We start from the raw sequence: 21585 nt of genomic DNA, 5'->3' as shown, positions 1-21585 counted from the left end.
CTTCGGCACACACACTGGTCAAAGTATTCCTTGCCATTTTATCTGTCAGTAGTTCACCAGACTACTATGCATTCAGGCGGTTACTGTAGCAATACTGAAAAACATCAAGGCCACTTGGAAATATGTTTTAGCATAGGACAGACATGTGCTTGTCTTACCCATAAAACTTATCAGTCATGCAACATTCTTATTAACTTTAAAACTACATACACACATGAATCTTTAGTGAACTTTTCTTTTTCCTTTGGGGAAAAAAAAATCACAAATTACTCAATTCAAATGTTTGTTTGTATAAGCATTCCTAACTAGCTCCCCCCTCCCCACCCCCCAGTGACCTAAATCAGTCAGTGAAGCAACAAGAGCCAGAAAAATGCTACGTATATTTGTATTACTTCAACCTGACTAATACAGGCACAGATTTCACAATCCACAGAATCAGCAATTTTTTTTAGGTTTTGCTGTACAAATGTTAAAAACAAAATCCTTTGTTAAGCTCTCTAGGAAGGTTTCTGAAACATTTTGGGTGCAGACATAAATGCCCTAATTTGCAATGAATTATGTGATAAGCACTGCTAGCTGCTGACTATTCAGACCACCCAGTACAGATTTCACTTATTGGTGAATACAGATCTTTTTTGAACTGCTCTCTCTGCGATAACAGTTGAATGCTTTCCATAGACAGAGATATTGTATCAGTATTGCTAAGCCTTAGCATTCAAAAATATTGAGTTGAGTCTCGTGAAGTCATGAGATTGACTTAAAATCATGAGATTTCTAAAAATTGTAAAATTTGGGTTCTTTCTATTTATCGTCCGCTTTTTGATCCCTTAGGGTTCACATTTTTAAGCTTTTCTCTGCAACCAGAGGGCTAAAAACTCCTCTTTTTATTAAATGGAAACAAAGAGTCTTGAAGAATCACATGATTTCAGGCAATGGGTCTACAGGTCAAACACTAAATATCACAAGAACTGTGATAAAATAGCAAGAGTTTGCAATGCTGCTGCATTAGGATTTCAGTGGCCCTTGAGTCCTCCCTAGCTCATCCTGTTTCTGCAGTCAAGGCTATTCTTCTTGGAGTTTGTTTAAGTGCTTGTTCAGTGTTATATCCGTTACGTCCTTTATTTGGAGGCTATATCTTTTATCTACTAAGGAGTATAAAAATGGACCCTGGTCTTGATACAGTAGGTCTTTAGCATATCTAACTACAATGACCCTAGTACTCACAAAATTCTACAGTATCCTTATTAGCTTCCTGTATATCTAGTCTTGCCTTGAACTAAACCTCTTCTCTGATGGAGATTCCAACATTTCTTGACAGCTTTGTCCAAAGAAAAGCCTTCCTGCTATTTAGGCAAAATGTGTCCTCTCCGTTTTATACCATCACTCCCAGTTTCTGTTGTGCTAGCTATTTACAATACTTCCCTTGCACTTCCATTTGTTAACTCCTTGCTGGTATTTTTAAACAGTTCCAATTGCTACATTGTTCAGTAGGAAAGGAATAGTCATTGTGAGTGTTGCAGGTAAATTTTAAAACTTAAAATCTTTATGGCTTGTATTGATCAGGTTCTAAGAAATAGTATTTCTTACTTGGCAAGCTTTCAGATTGCTCTTGTCAGCAAAGTGGGAGACATTTTTTTATTGGTGCACTGAAGCTGCACAGAAAACAAATATTCTGTTTTGTGAAAAAATGCAATGTTTCGACATTTGTTTTTGTTCCACTTTGGAACTAGAACTAAAACTAGACCTTGCAAAAAAAAAAGTGTTAAAAAACAAGCAAGAACAGCCAATGGCCCTGTGTTTATGGCACTTACCTGGGATGTAGGACATCTGGGTTCAAGATCCTGCTCCACCTGATTCAGAGTAGGTTCAATGTCTCCTGTTGGAGCTATTCCACTTTGTATAAATAATTAACTATTCATTGGGCCAGAAAGAAAGACTGACACAATAGCCAAGTGGTCAGGGCACTTGCCTAGGAATCCTGCAAAGCAGGGATTTGAGCCTTAGTCTCCCATATACCATTCCCACACTGGGAGGGGATGGAAGCCTTCCATGCTTAGAGTGTGAAATGAATGGTGTTCCCACAGCATACCACAGACAATAGCACAACTTTATGACAGTCGGAGGAGTGGTGGGAAAAGGGACTTTGGCTGCCCCCTACTCTAGAGTAATGTACATCCAAGTTCTAAAATGAGCCTCAATCACCCTCTCCCTGTAAGTGTAGGGGATGAGGACAAAGTGGGTCTACTGCAGAACTCAGACAACACACAATTTCTGTTAATCCATAATGGAAGAATACAAGAACACATACTGTTATGTCTGGATGCATTTATTTTCCATTCTAAAAAAAACCCTGTAAATTTTATACACAAGTTAGTTGTGCCCTTCCTCATGCTTCTGGCAAACTGCCAATGAGGCTCTGCTTGGGGCAAAGTTTGGGCACCCTTTACACAGACCGAACAGAACAGATTCACATTATAGGTCCAGCTCTACCTACATAGATGTGTATCTGCAGGCAGAATTGGGCCTTTGTTTTGCTTTTAAACAAAGGTGAACAAGGCAATCAAAGTTTGATCCAAGATCTGGTTTAACTATGCGTTCACTAACTAAGGAAGGGACAATCTGTGGCCTCACTTCCTGCCACAAAAACTTACAGTGCATATCCCTCTGAATTTTCCTGTCCATAAGTGGGGAGAGTCAGGTCTAATAGCTTGGCTTATGCTTTAGCTCACAGAGCCAAGCCAGAACTCTTGTTTGGTTCTAGCTTGGCTCTGCCTTCAAAACTTCCTGGCTTGTACAGCTTTATTTTTATAAAGACAAAAGGCCCAATAAAGTGCACAACATGGAGAGTTCATAATCCTGCTTTGTACACGTTTCACTACATTTGTTTATTTGGGTTTTATTTTTAAATCAAATAAATAAAAATACATAGTCAACATAACAAGCTCTCAGGACATTGCAGGTGACCAAGACCAAATGTTAACTACTTACAGTCTTTGATTTCCCTGATCAAAATATAACAATGGATTTAAATAGCAGAGCTAGTTTTTAAAAGAAGTTTTCATGGGAAACTTTAAGCCATTCAAAGAATAAATGTAAGCACCCATACATATACTGCATAAGCATACACATACTGGAACGCACATGCAAAAGAGGGTGAGAATTTGACCCTATTGTGCAGAGAACCAGTACAAGCCATATACGCCACTTCTTTCCCATTAATGCCCTAAGCCTGGCACTAAACATGTTTGAAGGCCTTGTTTGACCCTCTTCATTGGGCTTGGGGTGAATTTTACTGCCATGTACACGTGTACACACACACACACACACACACACACACACACACACACACACACACGTTTCTTCTGTGATTCTGCTTGGAAATGTAACCAATTAGTATCTTTTTACATCCAAAGGGAGACCATTACGAAAAGTAACAGCCCAAATTCTTTCTTCCATTATATGGAGTACAATGAGGACACATGGAGTGAAAGTCAGTACAAAATTTGGCTCATTTTGTTTTCCCCTCATGTCCATACATTGGGTTTTTTTTTCGTAAGTATTATTATTTGTTGTTTGTATTATGGTAGAGGGCAGAGCCTCATTGTGTTGGGCATTGTGCAACCATTTAATTAAAGACAGAATTCAGTCCCTGTCCCCAAGACCTTAGAGGCTAAAAATTGGTACTGTAGCTGCTGAATGAGCAAGCAAGACCAAGTCGTGATAGTTGGCCACATATTTGTTCCACCCTGTAAAATGTGATTTACTTCTAAACAATTATTACAACTTCATATAAGACAATAAGCTTTCTTTTCTTCTCTGTCACAATCTCCCTGCACCTCACTGTTTAAAATTTAAATGTCCGACCAGCAGGTTTTCAGTCAGCAGGAACCATAGGGTTTGATTTCATGATGCTTTCCCGCTTCTGAAAATGCTTTGCACCAATGATTTTCTAAAAAAAGTGAAGGTCAGCTGTTGCAACTGGATGGGGTTGGAAGAGCTGGAAGATCCTCCGCTAGTGTAAACTGGCTTAGCTCCATTGCATCCCTGCAGCATCACACGGTTTTATACCGGCTAAGTATCTAGCCCTGGAAGAGTAACCTGCCAAACTGACTGAACCTGAGACGGGAGTTACTCTAGCTTAAGCACTACATTCAAATTTTAATATTTTTTAGTAAAGATGGCTGTGGGCTTGTGTAGAAATAGGGCATAAAGGCCTTTCCTGGAGAATCAGAAAGAGCTGGATAAGATGGAAAGATTCATTCAACTTAAGTGTCTTTTCAGCTGCTTTCCCCTCCCTCCTCATTAAGGCTTCTCAGGGCAGGCAAAAGTCTAGTGAGTTTAAAAAAAGAAAAAAAAAAAGGCATCGGCTCCTGAATTAACTTTGCCTAGAATCACTCTGCTAGGTGTTGAAGGCTGTTTCATGATCATCAACATGCAAAGGTTTGTGGAACATTTCTGACCAATGGAGTCAGTGCAGGATGTCTATAAACTCAGTTCATCCAGTCAGGTCGAGAATGTCTCCATCCCTGTGAAAACAGACTTCACTTTAAAGATGATCAGAAATCCCTTAGGTCTATGAAACCTACTATTTTAAAATAAACACAGAAGTTTCATCCTCATCTCTTACGCACCTAATCCTGACTGCATTATTAAGGCTTTATTCACTCCCTCCCCTTCAAATTGTTTTTTTAACCTGACCTCTTATTTGCCCCTATTGTAATTCATAAGGTCCGTGGAGTTCTGCCATAGTTGAATCCCATTCAAAACACTTTCTATTAATCAACGAGCCAGTGGAAAAGATAAGATGAATCCCAGATGTCCCTTGATGGCGATAGGTAGATCAGATTACATGGGACAAAAGAGGGTCAGGCTTTTTAAAGTTTACTTAGTGGGTGAAATGTAAAAGATCATATCTAGGCTGTTATAAGGTGGAAGCAGTTGTGGAGTCTTTAAAACAGTTTACAGTATAGATACTTGTATATTTTCAGAGGCCAAGAGAGATTTACTGTAGATTGAGCTTTTCCTTTCCACAAAAAATGGCTAACAACTGGACTATTCTGTGTAGCATCTGACATAACAGTTTATTGAATCAGTTCCATGGCATATATGCTGTAGTTTGACTCCACAGTCAAATCCTGAGGTCCTCCTGCAGTGGGAGTTGGTCTGAGTAAAGACTGAGTAAGCACCTGAGAGTATGTCTACACAGCCTGCAGTAGTGAGCCTCCGAGCGCAGGCTGACACACATGAGCTAGCAGGGCTCACACTAGTAGTCTAAAAACAGCTACGTAGACAGCGCTTTGAAGTTGCAGCTCGGGCTGGAACATGGGCTCTGAAACCTAGGAAGGGGGTGGGCTTCTCCACACCTATTTTTAGAGTGCCAGAATGAGCCCTGTTAGCCCAAGACAATCAACCCGGGCTGGGAGACTTGTGGCCTGCCCCAGGTTCTATAGACATACAGTACCTGGAGATGCAAGCAATGGGAGAAGAATCAGCTGCAATAGGGGAGATTTTCTATAAATGTAGGACTAACATTACAGAGCTCTCACTACTGCTTAGCTCACTACTATTTTTCCCTCTGTACTATTCTAATTATTTTGCATAGCATCTTTGGGATTACACAACCTTAAGTTTGTTTGAGCCTTCCATAAAAAGTCTTTAAAAAGAGAGAAATTCATTGCATGATGTAATCCAAAGAAAGAAAGACCCACCACAGTGAGGGGCATTTTTTAAAAAATAAGGTCAGGTTTGCACCTATATTCTCTTTTGTTTGTTAAAAGCAAACTATCTAGAGGCTTTATCCCCACACTCTGTTCACATTGACACCAACAGCAAAATGCCCTGTGATGCAGTGGAACCTTCACTGGTCCCTAATGCCTTGTCTATACTGGAGGTTTTTTTGCGCTGGTGTAGCTACTCTAATTCAAGTGCAAATTCCTAGGGCCTGAATCTCCATTGTCCTGCCCCTTCTGTTGACTTTTGTGGGACTTATGCACACGTTTAAATGCTTTGCTGAACCGGAGCCTATATGGCAAACTTTCAGTGAGAACCACAGCAGAACTGCATCATCTAAAGAAGACGACAGCAATGCAGAATAAATAAATATTTACGAATAAATGAGGAACTGTCAACAGAAGCTTTTATTCTGTACCAAACTCCAAGCTCTGTGTCACCACACAGTGACAGCACAACTAAGATAACCAGCCAAATAATGACTAAAGTCAGCCATTACTCACATAAACCCACTAGGATTACATGGGTCTTATGTTAGGGTAGGATTTTGCTGTGAGAAGGCAAAGCTATGGTCACATATTTTTAGTTATCTTCAGAATAAATACACTTCCACTGCCTTTCCCAAGTTCATCCCTCAATGAACCCATTGAACTGGATATTATCAAAGCAGTTTCCAAGGAGGTTTGTTATCAGAGCTAGTTTGTTTTGTTTCTAATTGTAATGTTCATTTTCCAAAACCCAAAATACAATGAACATTTTCGCTTTTTCTTTTCTAATTGAAATTGTTTCATTTCTGTTTTCAAAATGCAAACCAAAACACAATGTTCAGTTCAAAATGAAAATTTTGTTTCACACGTTTTTTGTTGAATAATTTAAAATGTTATCGAAACTGAACAGGTTTCATGAAAAAGTTTGAACCGGATGAAACAGTTTTTCAAAAAAACAAACATTTTCAGTAGAAAGGTTTTGACTAGTGATATGAGTTTTGTAGCTGGGATAGTACTATATTGTGCACTAAGCATTTGGAGTTTATCTATATAGAGACCTAGTGCACGGCAAGCTGGGGTGTAAAATCTATGCTCTTACACTGTCTACACTGCATTTTAAAACCTACGGCAATGAGTCTCAGAGCCCGGGTCTACAGCACTAGGAACAGCAGTGTAGACATCTGGGCTCAGGCTGTGCAGCCGGAATCATAGAATCATAGAATATCAGGGTTGGAAGGGACCCCAGAAGGTCATCTAGTCCAACCCCCTGCTCGAAGCAGGACCAATTCCCAGTTAAATCATCCCAGCCAGGGCTTTGTCAAGCCTGACCTTAAAAACCTCTAAGGAAGGAGATTCTACCACCTCCCTAGGTAACGCATTCCAGTGTTTCACCACCCTCTTAGTGAAAAAGTTTTTCCTAATATCCAATCTAAACCTCCCCCATTGCAACTTGAGACCATTACTCCTCGTTCTGTCATCTGCTACCATTGAGAACAGTCTAGAGCCATCCTCTTTGGAACCCCCTTTCAGGTAGTTGAAAGCAGCTATCAAATCCCCCCTCATTCTTCTCTTCTGCAGACTAAACAATCCCAGCTCCCTCAGCCTCTCTTCATAAGTCATGTGCTCTAGACCCCTAATCATTTTTGTTGCCCTTCGCTGGACTCTCTCCAATTTATCCACATCCTTCTTGTAGTGCGGGGCCCAAAACTGGACACAGTACTCCAGATGAGGCCTCACCAGTGTCGAATAGAGGGGAACGATCACATCCCTCGATCTGCTCGCTATGCCCCTACTTATACATCCCAAAATGCCATTGGCCTTCTTGGCAACAAGGGCACACTGTTGACTCATATCCAGCTTCTCGTCCACTGTCACCCCTAGGTCCTTTTCCGCAGAACTGCTGCCTAGCCATTCGGTCCCTAGTCTGTAGCGGTGCATTGGATTCTTCCATCCTAAGTGCAGCACCCTGCACTTATCCTTATTGAACCTCATCAGATTTCTTTTGGCCCAATCCTCCAATTTGTCTAGGTCCTTCTGTATCCTATCCCTCCCCTCCAGCGTATCTACCACTCCTCCCAGTTTAGTATCATCTGCAAATTTGCTGAGAGTGCAATCCACACCATCCTCCAGATCATTTATGAAGATATTGAACAAAACCGGCCCCAGGACCGACCCCTGGGGCACTCCACTTGACACCAGCTGCCAACTAGACATGGAGCCATTTATCACTACCCGTTGAGCCCGACAATCTAGCCAGCTTTCTACCCACCTTATAGTGCATTCATCTAGCCCATACTTCCTTAACTTGCTGACAAGAATACTGTGGGAGACCGTGTCAAAAGCTTTGCTAAAGTCAAGAAACAATACATCCACTGCTTTCCCTTCATCCACAGAACCAGTAATCTCATCATAAAAGGCGATTAGATTAGTCAGGCATGACCTTCCCTTGGTGAATCCATGCTGACTGTTCCTGATCACTTTCCTCTCATGTAAGTGCTTCAGGATTGATTCTTTGAGGACCTGCTCCATGATTTTTCCAGGGACTGAGGTGAGGCTGACTGGCCTGTAGTTCCCAGGATCCTCCTTCTTCCCTTTTTTAAAGATTGGCACTACATTAGCCTTTTTCCAGTCATCCGGGACTTCCCCCGTTTGCCACGAGTTTTCAAAGATAATGGCCAAGGGCTCTGCAATCACAGCCGCCAATTCCTTCAGCACTCTCGGATGTAACTCGTCCGGCCCCATGGACTTGTGCACGTCCAGCTTTTCTAAATAGTCCCTAACCACCTCTATCTCCACAGAGGGCTGGCCATCTCTTCCCCATTCTGTGATGCCCAGCGCAGCAGTCCGGGAGCTGACCTTGTTAGTGAAAACAGAGGCAAAAAAAGCATTGAGTACATTAGCTTTTTCCACATCCTCTGTCACTAGGTTGCCTCCCTCATTCAGTAAGGGGCCCACACTTTCCTTGGCTTTCTTCTTGTTGCCAACATACCTGAAGAAACCCTTCTTGTTACTCTTGACATCTCTTGCTAGCTGCAGCTCCAGGTGCGATTTGGCCCTCCTTATATCTTTCCTACATGCCCGAGCAATATTTTTATACTCTTCCCTGGTCATATGTCCAACCTTCCACTTCTTGTAAGCTTCTTTTTTATGTTTAAGATCCGCTAGGATTTCACCATTAAGCCAAGCTGGTCGCTTGCCATGTTTACTATTCTTTCGACTCATCGGGATGGTTTGTCCCTGTAACCTCAACAGGGATTCCTTGAAATACAGCCAGCTCTCCTGGACTCCCTTCCCCTTCATGTTAGTCCCCCAGGGGATCCTGGCCATCTGTTCCCTGAGGGAGTCGAAGTCTGCTTTCCTGAAGTCCAGGGTCCGTATCCTGCTGCTTACCTTTCTTCCCTGCGTCAGGATCCTGAACTCAACCAACTCATGGTCACTGCCTCCCAGATTCCCATCCACTTTTGCTTCCCCCACTAATTCTACCCGGTTTGTGAGCAGCAGGTCAAGAAAAGCGCCCCCCCTAGTTGGCTCCCCTAGCACTTGCGCCAGGAAATTGTCCCCTACGCTTTCCAAAAACTTCCTGGATTGTCTGTGCACCGCTGTATTGCTCTCCCAGCAGATATCAGGAAAATTAAAGTCACCCATGAGAATCAGGGCATGCGATCTAGTAGCTTCCGTGAATTGCCGGAAGAAAGCCTCATCCACCTCATCCCCCTGGTCCGGTGGTCTATAGCAGACTCCCACCACTACATCACTCTTGTTGCACACACTTCTAAACTTAATCCAGAGACACTCAGGTTTTACCACAGTTTCGTACCGGAGCTCTGAGCAGTCATACTGCTCCCTTACATACAGTGCTACTCCCCCACCTTTTCTGCCCTGCCTGTCCTTCCTGAACAGTTTATAACCATCCATGACTGTACTCCAGTCATGTGAGTTATCCCACCAAGTCTCTGTTATTCCAATCACGTCATAGTTCCTTGACATCACCAGGACCTCCAGTTCTCCCTGCTTGTTTCCAAGGCTTTGTGCATTTGTATATAAGCACTTGAGATAACCCGTTGATCGCCCCTCATTCCCAGTATGAGGCAGGAGCCCTCCCCTCACAGACATTCCTGCCTGTGCTTCCTCCCGGTATCCCGCTTTCCCACTTACCTCAGGGCTTTGGTCTCCTTCCCCCGGTGAACCTAGTTTAAAGTGCGGAAAGCTTCAGATCCCATGCTTCAGCCCGAGCCACAACACTGACACGACTGTTTTTAGCATCATAGTGCGAGTCCAAGCCTGTAGACCCAGGCTCTGAGACTCACTGCAGTAGGTTTTAAAATTCAATGTAGACATACCCTAAATATCCATGTGGACCATGCTGCCATGTGCTAAAAGTTCCATAGTGCACTTTGATCTACTGCTGTTTCAGAGGACAAGAACAGATTATCAAAGTGTTTCTAAATAGGGGTAAAAAAATGTTTTCCAGGGGGGCAGTACTTTGTTTGTAGACTTCTAAATTTATTTCATTTCCAGTGCTGCTTATTTGTACACAGTGGTAATTCAACAGTTTTCCAAAGAAACATGAATCACTTCTGTTATCAAGTGAGATCAGGACACTAGTTTGTACTTTACAGATGTACAGTAACTTGGTTTGTAAGCCGCACTACAGATACCCCACAAAAGTCAACAGTAACTCAACAGCACATACATTGGGAGGCTTTGTCTTTCTGCTAGCAGAAGCACCTGAAGAACAAGTTGATTAAGAATTCCCAAATTATCACAACATTGAGATCATATATGAAGACTGCTTTTCAAAGTCTAAGGGGAGTTTTTTCCCCCCTGTGATACATAGTACAGCACAACATTCAACTTCTAATACCCAATGAGGAGCTTGTGGCTGACTATTTGAGGTCAAACCCAAAAAGTCGAATAAAAATTCAAAAAAATTAATGAAGATCTTGAGAAAATTGTCTATCCAATTCTCTGACACAACCTTTAATTCAGGTTTCAGAGTGGTAGCTGCATTAGTCTGTATCAGCAAAAAGAATGAGGAGAACTTGTGGCACCGTAGAGACTAACACATTTATTTTGGCATAACTCTCTAAGAAGAGTTTGCCTTTACCTATTATGACAATACTCACAACTGTAAGTTATGGTATAAATGTAGGTAGCATGCTGTCAAACTGAACTGCGCTGGGGCGTGTGTGTGTTTCAGGGGTTGGGATGGTGGGAATCTGGGGACACTTTTCTCGTACTTCACTGAAATAGAGTAATTAAATGTGCAGTAAAGAATCACTGATTTGATACAGATTTGTATCAAATTACCTATTGTAGACTCTCTCATTTGTTATTTCATGTTAGCTGAAGAAGAACAGTGGATTCCAACCTGCATTTGCTTTGGGCTCTTGCTGAGTAGCACAGCTGTGTTGAGAAACAATATTCTCTCCAGCCGCAGAGCGATCTTCAATATGCCACTCTGGACACTTTGTGGTCTGAAGGGTGTATGACAGAATAATATACTACAGAAAATGGAAATACAAGGGTTTGAAATGAAAGACTTACCAGACAAACTGAAAATGAATCCTATTAAATTATCCAGATCAATTATAGTCTGATCAGAATCCTAAAATGCCACTTGTGTAGAGGGGGCAGAGAAGAACACCTGCAGTGGTCCCCCTAGTCTGCCCTGCCAATCTTCTTGATGTATTTATTTAGGATAAAGCCTTCCTTAAAAAACAATGGTTGTGCAGGATCACAGTTATTTTGCTAGATGACAGGGAAACACGAATTCAGACCTTAAAGCATCTATCATTACAATAACATGGTTAATGGCACTTGTTCACTAACAAAGAAATAATTCTTATGCAGTTACTATGAAAATAACTTCTGAAAATGGACATGTCCAGAGGAAAAACACAAACCAAACTCCTTCCACAATAAGGGATGTAGTCATAATAAGTGGTCTGAGTGCAGGAGAACTGTCATTTAAAACATAATTCAGTTCCTACTCTGGGGGTTTAAGTAAACTTGGTGTTAATAAAGAGATTCGAGTTGGCTTATGGTTGCCTTCTTTACATGAGCAAATTTGCGCATGTTGGCAGCCTAGTCAAGTGCCTTACAGAATCATCCATGTGAAGGAAAATGCCTACGTTTGTAACAAAGCCCCAACCTAGGTGGTTTTGTTACAAAAGATTTTATTGATATGCCAGCCTCAGGAAGGTGGAAAACCTACACACTGCTAAACACCTGAACAGATCTGACATTCCCTCCGGCAAGGACAGTGCTGCCCACAAGTGCAAGCCAGTACAACCTGTCTGAGAACATTGCACATCCCCTACAGGTTTGATATTTTGAAGTGTACCTATGTAACAACATTGCCCCTTTAAAAAAAAAAAAAGACGAGAGCGGTGTTGATGCTTGTTCACACAAAAGGAGCACATGGTGGTAAGAAGCAGGAAGGGAGGAAGTCTGTATGGGAGTCAGAAGGTGGTGTAGTCAAATAAATAGACTCAGATTACAAGGCCAGAAGGGATCACTGTGATTATCTAGTCCGATCTGCTGCCTAACACTGGCCACAGAACTTCCCCAAAATAATTCCTTTAATAAAATCCAATCTTGATTTAAAAATCATCAGTTATGGTGACTCCACAACATGTTCCAATGGTTAATTACTCTCACTGTTAAAAAATGTACGTGTAGTGTTGTAGCCAAGCAGAGAAGGTAAGATTTAGGGGGAAGTGGTTATGGGCAATGCTCAGAAGGTTTGGTGGTTTGGTTTGAACTAACATCTATAGGTTCAACCTTGGGTCTGTATAATTGATCTAAAAGGTATTACAAATATAGGCATTCTTGTGAGATTTCTGGCATGTGCTTGTTTTCATTTGAGGAAAACACCACAAGAGCCTTATTTGTGGTGTTCGAATGGCCGGGAAAGATTCTTCAGTGTGTTATAACATACTGGCATGCTCGTGGGAAGGTGGAACAGGGTGGAATGTCAAACCTGCTCAAGTGCTCATCACTGTTTCTGTCTAGAACCAAGAAGCAGTGTATCAAAATGAAAAGTATTTGTGACAAATCCGAACATTTCAACTGTGCAAAAATGTTTGAATGTTGGGGACATCAGATGTTTGGGTCAGACAGAGAAAGCAGTGGACAGTGGTCAGACAGAGAAAGCAGGGTGAAAGTTTGGTGACGGAGAGGCGGACAGAAAGGGTGACCAGGAGATTGAATGATGGCCTTGACATGATAAATAGGAGAGAATCCGGTAGCTGAGAAATAGACTGAAGGAAAGAAAAGGCACAACTCATCAGCTCAAAAGAAAAAAAAATCCATCTATAATCTGCCCACAATGCAGCATTGCAGAAGAATCCAGCTCCAGAAATTCCACCTAGAGTGAGAGTCACTTTTTAAAATGTTTATTTTTCATACCATAAGATGTATAATTATCAAAACATATTTTTATTGCATTCAGAATAATTTTCTAAAGAAAACCAACTGGCTTCCCCCACCCCTCCCGAATTTCTACAATGGTTGGAATCATATTTGGAATCAATATTAGTGTTTATATTAAAATGTTTCTAAAGTAATTAAGAACCCAAATCATCTTCAGAGTCTTTCATTCCTACTTTCAATATTTACACATGTGGCTTCATATTCATAATATTTCCAGTTTCTGATGGACATAAGGCAGTGTAACTGGTAAGCGTGCCAAATCAGATGTGTTCCTTTACAGGACTGCTCAAAAGCTTCCTAGACAACAGTGTCAACCTCTCTCACAGCCCCCAGCTGTGACTGGGGCTCTCAGAAGAATAATACAGGTCACTGAAGAAATAGATGCACTTCTCTATCCTCTTTCCTCTCCTCTCCCTTTTCCCGTTCTACATTTCCCCCCTGTAATCTAATTTCAGGATGAATTAAAAACAGCTGTGGCAAAAATCCCACAAATGATAATGTCTGTGAAAATGTGTTCATTGCCAAACTCCAAGAAGTACAGTTCCAGTTCTCTAATTTCATCGCCCCAAATAAAGAGTTTGCTTTTAGCATTTATAACTGCCCTTCTCCAAGAGGGGACAGTCATATAAACAAAGGCACATGAGCTCTGAGAGATAAGAACAAATAAAAAGACTGGCTAATTTTATGTCCAGTTATACCACTAGTGCAGAAGTTATCCATGCTAACGTAGTGGTAATTGAAGCTCATGCATAAGTTGATCCCTCCAAGAATCAGAAAGGAATTTTTCCATGTGTAAAAGAATGAAGAAGTGGCTAGATTCATTATGGATTTTGAAAACCCTTGCTAGAGGCAGAATGTTCATCCAGGATGGTACCTTCTCTGTTTTCCAGGTTTTTATGGAACAAAGTTTCAAAGCTGGATACTTGAGATTTGTGAGCAAAAATGCACACCCAACTGTGTCTCTACATTCCTGTACCTGGATACATAAGTAAGTAGCCATTTGCAGGACCAGTTATTGCATTTGCTCATATACTCATGATAATTGAGCATGCAAATACAGAGGGCATAGGTCAAAAGAAACATATGACTCTTACTATTTTCAAAGACATTAGGGATATCCTACTACCAGAGCTATATAGGGAATACATCTCAACCTGTTAAAAGAAAAGGAGTACTTGTGGCACCTTAGAGACTAACCAATTTATTTGAGCATAAGCTTTCGTGAGCTACAGCTCACTTCATCGGATGCATCGGATGAAGTGAGCTGTAGCTCACAAAAGCTTATGCTCAAATAAATTGGTTAGTCTCTAAGGTGCCACAAGTACTCCTTTTCTATCTGGAAACTATTTCTTGTTAATCAAGTATGCTAAGCATTCCAGTTAGATGCTAGGACCATCCAGATGACCAAAAGCATGCACAGTGGAGGTCTGAGTACTCTAAGGTCTGAATCTAGAAGGTCTAATTAGGTTTATTTCAAATAGGTTTTTGCAGTGCTTGCACTATCTATTTATTGACAATAAGTGAACAATGGAGCAACATTCAGCATTGCACCTTCTTCAGAATAAGTTCATGTTAGAGTCACACAGTAGGAGTGAGATCCAGGCCCTACCAAAATCAAAAGCAAAACTTTCATTGACTTCAGTACGGTCTGGATTTCACACCAGGAGTTTAAGTTTTGGCTAATTGGTGTTGGATAATCAAGTGATTTTTACATTACTAATGTGATCAGAAGTTTGGAGCCAATATTGTTAAGTATTAGGTAAGTCAAGATATTTCTTCTAGGCAAAACTACAGGAGCTTTTATTCTAAAGAGAAACCATCCAGGTCCACAGGCCCAAAACTGAACCTAACCTAAAAATAACATTTACAAAAAAACCAAAAACCCTGTGTCTTGGAAAATCAGCTCAGCAACTCCAAAACACAGGGTTATAATCTACATGAAATAACAGCTTCTCAGAAGGGTGATCCAGCAACAGCAAACCCATGCAGAGCAGGATCCTTGTACATTTCACTTCCCTCTCTGCTTACAGGAGCCGACCAGGCAGGGAGGAGGGCTGACACGATATGCATGCACTTCAAAACCAAACTAAAGCCGGTGGGTCTAATTTTAGGCCTATCAGCCTCGACAGTGTCTCTTCCCTTTGTTCCATGTCATATTCCGTGGAGCTACAGCTATGTGGCTTGACTGACACAAATTAACCTTCCTGCTCTCCTCAGTTCTGGTGTAGTGTAAGTGCCTCACAGTTGGAAAACAGCCCATGAAGCAGCAGGCAGGCTTATTTACTGAGGACTCAAGTTGTTGTCAGTTAGTGCAGCACATGTCTAGACTGAAGGAAGATTTCAGTGACCCAAAGAAAACCCCCCGGAGTAGCACAATTTTTGACTGAAGCAGAAGTGAAAGTCAAAGGGACAATAATTCTCTCTGCATGGTGATGCTAGAGCTGTGCAGAAATGACCAATTCTTTGAATTGTGCTCTGTGAAAAACATGAGCCAAATCCAGAGTAATTTACTCAGTTTTTTACCCTGCTGTTTCTGAGACATAGCTCCCATTGAGAGGCCTCTCCATCTGGCCCTGTGAGGTGTGAAAATTTGACCGAATGCATGACTGGCTTTAATTTAGATTTTTACCAGTGAAATTCTTGCTGACCCATGTAATCTGGGAATTTTTAGCATAATACAAGACTTTCCACATTATAGTCCACCAGTGTAAACAGCTCTTTGTTCTGCTGAGAGGAGAAGTTAGAGATGCTTATTTTATTGTATTGAAAACTGCATTTCACCACCAGGTATAGCTGAAAACCTTTAGAATGGCAGACAATGGCAAAATATAATAGGTGAATGCAAGGGACCATCGCAAAACATCCTAATAAAATGTTCAAAACAGATTTCAACCCTAGGGAGGAACAGAAGAATGAGAGAGAGAGACGCACAGACACATATTTCTCTTCAGCCACCACCTTCCTCCCATTCTCTGTGGAAGTCAGTCCTGTAGAGCTCAGTCCTGCAGCCAGACAAATCTCCTACTGAGGTCAGTAAGAGTTTTACCAAAGTAAGGACCAGAACAGGACCAGGCCCTTGCCTCCACCGAACTAGCTATACAGAACAGTGAATCCACTTCTCCGTGCTTTATGGGTTTGGTCCAGTTTATAAAGGAAGTAAATAATCATGGCTGGAACAACGCTAGTATCATGGTTCTACCACGCCTGCTCCATACCCTCCAAATTAGCTCTAGAAATGGCGAGGTACATAACAGTATTCCCAAGGCACCCGTATTATTTAAATAATTACATTATTAGTGCTACCATCCAATTTTTATTACTTACTTATTTTACATAATTATATTAATTACAAATACATTTTATTAGCATTACCGTCATAAGTAAGGTTCACTTACCACATTGCTGCATGTTCTGTATCTAATATTTCGCCCTTCACAGCTCCTGTGTCCAAAAAGAAAAATACCCCCACGCATTAATAACTTAATACCACAATAATACTTAGTGTTTACTGTATATTGCAACTTTTCATCCATAGATCTCAAAGCACTTTTTACAAAAGAGAGTAAGGATCATTATGCCTATTTTACAGATGGGGAAACTGAGGCATAACTGTTTCTTGAATGCAATTGCTTATTTGTTACTCCTAGCATTGATACTCCTAGCATTAGTTTCTTTTCCCCATTCCTTCCCTAAAAAACTCTCTCCTGATGTAGAGTGGGTTTCCTGAAGAAGTGCATCAACTACGTAAACAAAGTAAAGAAATGCAGCATCAGAAACTGAGCTGGAAGCCTATCCCTGAATTTCATCAGTAATTTTTCACACCTCCCAAGAATGCATAAATGTCCTTGCAGCAGCGTGTATCTGGCTGCATAACTATACTTCAGCTCCACTTCAGCCCAAATCCTAACACTGACGCATAGACCTGGCAGCCAGACTGCATGAGGGGGTATTCCTCATGGGCTAGGAGGAAAGGAATCCTTTCACTAAGCCACAGGGCAGCAGTAGAACCGTACAACCTCCTCAGCTTGCCTCACATCTTACCTGGGAGGGCAAGAGGATCTGTGTAAAAACAGATCCCGCAGCCCCACTCTACTCCCAAATCTGTGCTGCAGAGCCACTGGGCCCTACGGAGCTTAGGGACTCCGCACCTCTTATATGGACTTTGCTAAATCTTTCTTTTTCCTCCCACACAGCAGAACCACACGAGCAGGGCCTTGTGTGTGTGTGCAAAAGACAGCTCCAGATCCGGATGTCTTCTCAGAAGTGTGGCTCCAGAACACACATCCCAGCTCACTGACCTCAAGGGGAGTTTCATAGGCTGCAGGAGTTCAGAATTGGAGCTCTGAAAATAAGGGATTTTTCGGTTCTGGAAAAATCAAAATGTTTAATTTCAACAAAATCAAAATGTTTCACTTTGATTTTTTCCCCTCATTTTCAAATGTTTTGAATTTTTAAAATAAACTGAAAGGACATTTTGAAACAAAAAGCATTTGAAACCAGCAAAGTCATTATGTTTTGCTTAAGAAAATGTTGAAACAAAGCATTTTGATATTGGGGGAATTTGTAAAAGGTATTTTCTGACCAAAACAATTGAGTGAAACAGACACAAATTTGCAAAATAGTTCAATAATGTTGAATCTGCATTTTTGCCCAAAAAAAGGTTTGGGTTGAAAAATTTCACCGAGCTCTATTCAGAATATTCAGCAGAGGTTCTCAGTGAAAAACAGAATGGAGAACTTGGCCCTTACACTGTTCTTCATCTACACCAGAATGGAATTCCCTTCATTTTTAATTTCTCAGATTGAGCAAAGCATGCATTCCATGAGGATTACACGCCTGCCAAGTCAAAAGTTTTAAACCCAAACCATTTTTGAATTATCCAAGTGCCAGGACAGTATCTGCCTGATTTTGAGGGTTTTTTTTTTAATTATTAAATGATTGAAAAACTTTTTCCATTCTGAGTTAACTCTAAAGTCACCTTATAGGTTTTCTTCAACCTACTCAAACAAACCAGAAAACTCACAAGGCTTAATGCTCTGCTGCCTTGCACTATGTGTAGCCATTTACACTTAAGTGAGTACAAAATGCTACCAGATCAGAATGGGAGCTTTACACTGTATAAATAACTGCACCAGGTGCTAAGGAATGGAGAAAAAATACCCATTCAGTCTTCTGGGATGAGAATGAGCGTGAGAAATTTCAGCCCAAAGGTAATAAGTTCTAAAGTAATTAATATGTAGGAAAATGCTGTGTGAACCATAACTGTAGCACTGCTGGTGCAATGCTTTCATGGTGCAAGAAAATTAATTCAGAGAAAAGTTTGACCATTTCGATATAAAAATTAAGGACCTAGTTCTCCTCGTAGGGCTTGTCTACACATAAAAAGCTGTCCTGCTTTCAATATACGTTTAATTTATATAACAGTATATTTAAAGCAGTACAACTTGCCAGGTCTGAGCACAGTGCACTAGTATAAATGTACTTATACAGGTTTAGCTTATTCTGGTTTGGGAAGCAAAATAAGCCATATGGGAATATCTTTCTATTGGCAGATCTGTGTCCACACTAGCGCTCATTCTGATATATTAGTAAAAAAACCACAACTCTAACTGACATAGCTATACTGGTAATTTTTTTTTTCTAGTCTAGGGCCATATACTAGTTAAACTGCACTATCAATAAAAGTGAGGGAAGAATGAGTCAGAAGACTCCCTTACTTGGTTTACAAGGCAGATTTTAGAACTTTTGCTCCGTGTAAAGTCACTTTTTTTCCTACTCCAGCCACACCCTTTTCTGAAAGCATAAATGACGAGCATATAAGGCAGCGTATAGGCAAACTCAGCGCAGGCTTTGCAGCAAAAACTTTCATCAATCATAACAGAGCAACTCATTTGGCAGGCCTGATACATACCTCATTCATTAATGCCATGCAAACCATCAAAAATCTCTACCTCACACAGACCTGCTGTTATTGCAGCTTCAATTACTATAATTTATAAACCTCAGAACTGATGAACAACCATGGAAATGTAAACTTCTTTGACAGAAGCCTTCCCAAGGTTGGATCTCTGTTTTTTCGTATTGTCTGATCTAAAAATCAAGAACAACACTCATATTCATTCCCTGTATTTGGTGGAAAAACAAAGTGCTGTACTTTGATTAGCCAACTGCCCCACCCCCAGCCATTTTTTCCTCCCACTTTCACTCCTTTGGCTGGCAGCTGTGCTTGTTCTGAACAAGTGTGCAGATCTGCATGGAACTAGAGCCACTATGATTCATGAAAACTAGGAGTCGGTCTTGCAAAATCCTAATTATCCACTTGCCCAGAGTATGTAATTTTTCTTCTGTATGACTACAGCACCTTTCTTTATTATCACCATTCATCATGATCAAGAGCAGGCAGGTAGATTTTTGTCTGGGCTGGTGCTTTTTCCTGGCACCTTTGCAAGGCTGCTAAGGTTACTGAGCTATACAGGACAAAGTACCAGATAATCTTAAAAATGAGAGAGACCTCTGTAGTCATTAAAATTTTATTCAAAATGGTGTGGGCTTAGGGAACCTCAAACCTGAAAAAGACAATGCTAGTAACCTCTGTACTTTAAACACGAAGTTATGTCTCGGAATATCTCAGCATTTAAAATAGGGCACCATGAGTATTTAATTTAGTTTGATAGAAACTGTTTGCACAACACTGACATTTATATAATTTCCACATCTGTTTTTCACCCTGTCTAGATGCTGTGCTGCACTGTGGCTGCTTTGCAGTACACCCAAACCCAAAACTGCTTGAAAGCTGGCATGGTGGGATTGGAAGCATGGTGGGATTCTCCTAGACCAGGAGGAAACCTCTGGCGGCACAGAACCTATGTAGCAGTGTCTTGACTCTCCTGCCATTCCCTTAGCCCCTGCTGACAAAGAGGTGTGGCTGAGAAATCCTTATGCCCCAATGACTACTAGCATAAATATTACACTGAGAGTCTAGCCCCATATCTGGAAAGTGCAAAGGCTACTGTTACACCTCTCCTCTTGAACTGCACTGTGCGCTCCTTGGCCAGACCTGACTATCTAAGACAATACATGCAGCAGAAGGCTGCCCTCTGTTGATGGATGTTGAAAGAGGTTGTACATTCCCCTGAAGTCTTTGAGACCTCCAAATCATTGTATTTTTTCAGAAAAAGTGTCCAAAAGAACTGTATGTGCTGCAAAAACACCTTATCGCCAGGAAGAGCTAAATGCAGAGTTGTGGTCTAATCCTGCTCCCATGGATGGTAAAAGCATTATTAACCGCTGTGGTGCAAGATCAGACCCTTACTTCCATCAAAATAGGATTTATTATGGGTAACTGCAGCTATCTCCTGAAACTTGGTGAACATTCTAGTATTTCTAATGATACCCTTTTGTTTTCTGAGAAGGCATGTATGAGAGCAATGATGATCCACAAAGTGTGCATCTGTACAACTGGGGCTGCTATCAGTAGGAACCAGACAGCAAATGTAAAAAATCAGGACAGGGGGTGGTGGGTAATAGGAGACTATATAAGAAAAAGACCCCAAAATCAGGACTGTCCCTATAAAATCAGGACATATGGTCACCCTAGCTATCAGGCACAAGTTGTAGTGGATTTTACAAAGGATGGGGCATGTTGGAGGGTGTGGCTTGATATGCAAATCAACTTGCAGGTTGTATTAATATGCAAATATGGAGGAAAAAACCCAGGCTGCTTGGATTTGAACAAGCAGACTTTTAATGGAATACTAACAACTTCAAGTTTGTTAAAATATCCACCCCTATTTAAAGTAAACAATGCCAAAGCTTTCTTACCATATTTTCTTACAACACTTTCCCACAAAAAAAAGAAACCTCACTTTTTCTTTTTCTCTGCAGATTCCTGTCTGCATGGGGCTTGGTTCAAAGTCCCCTAATGTTCACAATGGAGATGGATATGGTGCTCCTTGTGCTTAGCTGGATTTAGAAACCTTTCAATGGGTCATGTAGTACAACAGCCCTTCTTCCAATGCTGCAGTGGGCCCCTTTTCCTTGTATCTAGCAAGGGTGACACTAAGATTCGCCGAGACGGTATGACACCAGAGCCTATGGAAGTGTCCCTTCGCCCAGAGTTGCCAACATTTGAAATGTTTTTTTCCAGAAACAAATTGCCACATATGCTGGGGGTCTGGGCCACTAAGCTCCAGTCAGTGATGGGAATATTAATTTTATTTTTATATGAATATCCAGCACTGGGGTCTGAAAACGGATTTTGTTTTTAGATTGTTCTCATTCTCCTTTATTTGCATACACCTCCCCCCACCTTCCTTACCCCTTGCCCGTGTTGCCTAGGGAGATGTCTGGTAAGGTCCTATGTCCTCTGGGATTTCAGGGAAGTTTGAGCAGGCTACCTCCTTCCTTACCCCTGGAGGGGTAGATGTTAGGC

General features: G+C 41.2%; 1 protein-coding gene across 2 annotated transcripts in view; it reads right to left on the bottom strand.

Annotated features, from left to right (window-relative positions):
- Positions 1-21585, bottom strand: part of ADAMTSL1 (ADAMTS like 1) — a 272535-nt gene that overhangs the window by 202510 nt on the left and 48440 nt on the right. For both annotated transcript variants that reach the window (XM_074953445.1, XM_074953446.1), the window contains exon 3: positions 16550-16595. In XM_074953445.1, the coding sequence (XP_074809546.1) occupies positions 16550-16595 (46 nt within the window). The remainder of the gene's footprint in view (positions 1-16549; positions 16596-21585) is intronic.

The sequence above is a fragment of the Natator depressus genome, chromosome 5, assembly GCF_965152275.1.
Source record: "Natator depressus isolate rNatDep1 chromosome 5, rNatDep2.hap1, whole genome shotgun sequence".
NCBI classification, from domain to species: domain Eukaryota; kingdom Metazoa; phylum Chordata; order Testudines; family Cheloniidae; genus Natator; species Natator depressus.
The sequence above is the reverse complement of the archived record's forward strand: the minus strand, read 5'-3'. Positions and strand labels throughout refer to the sequence as shown.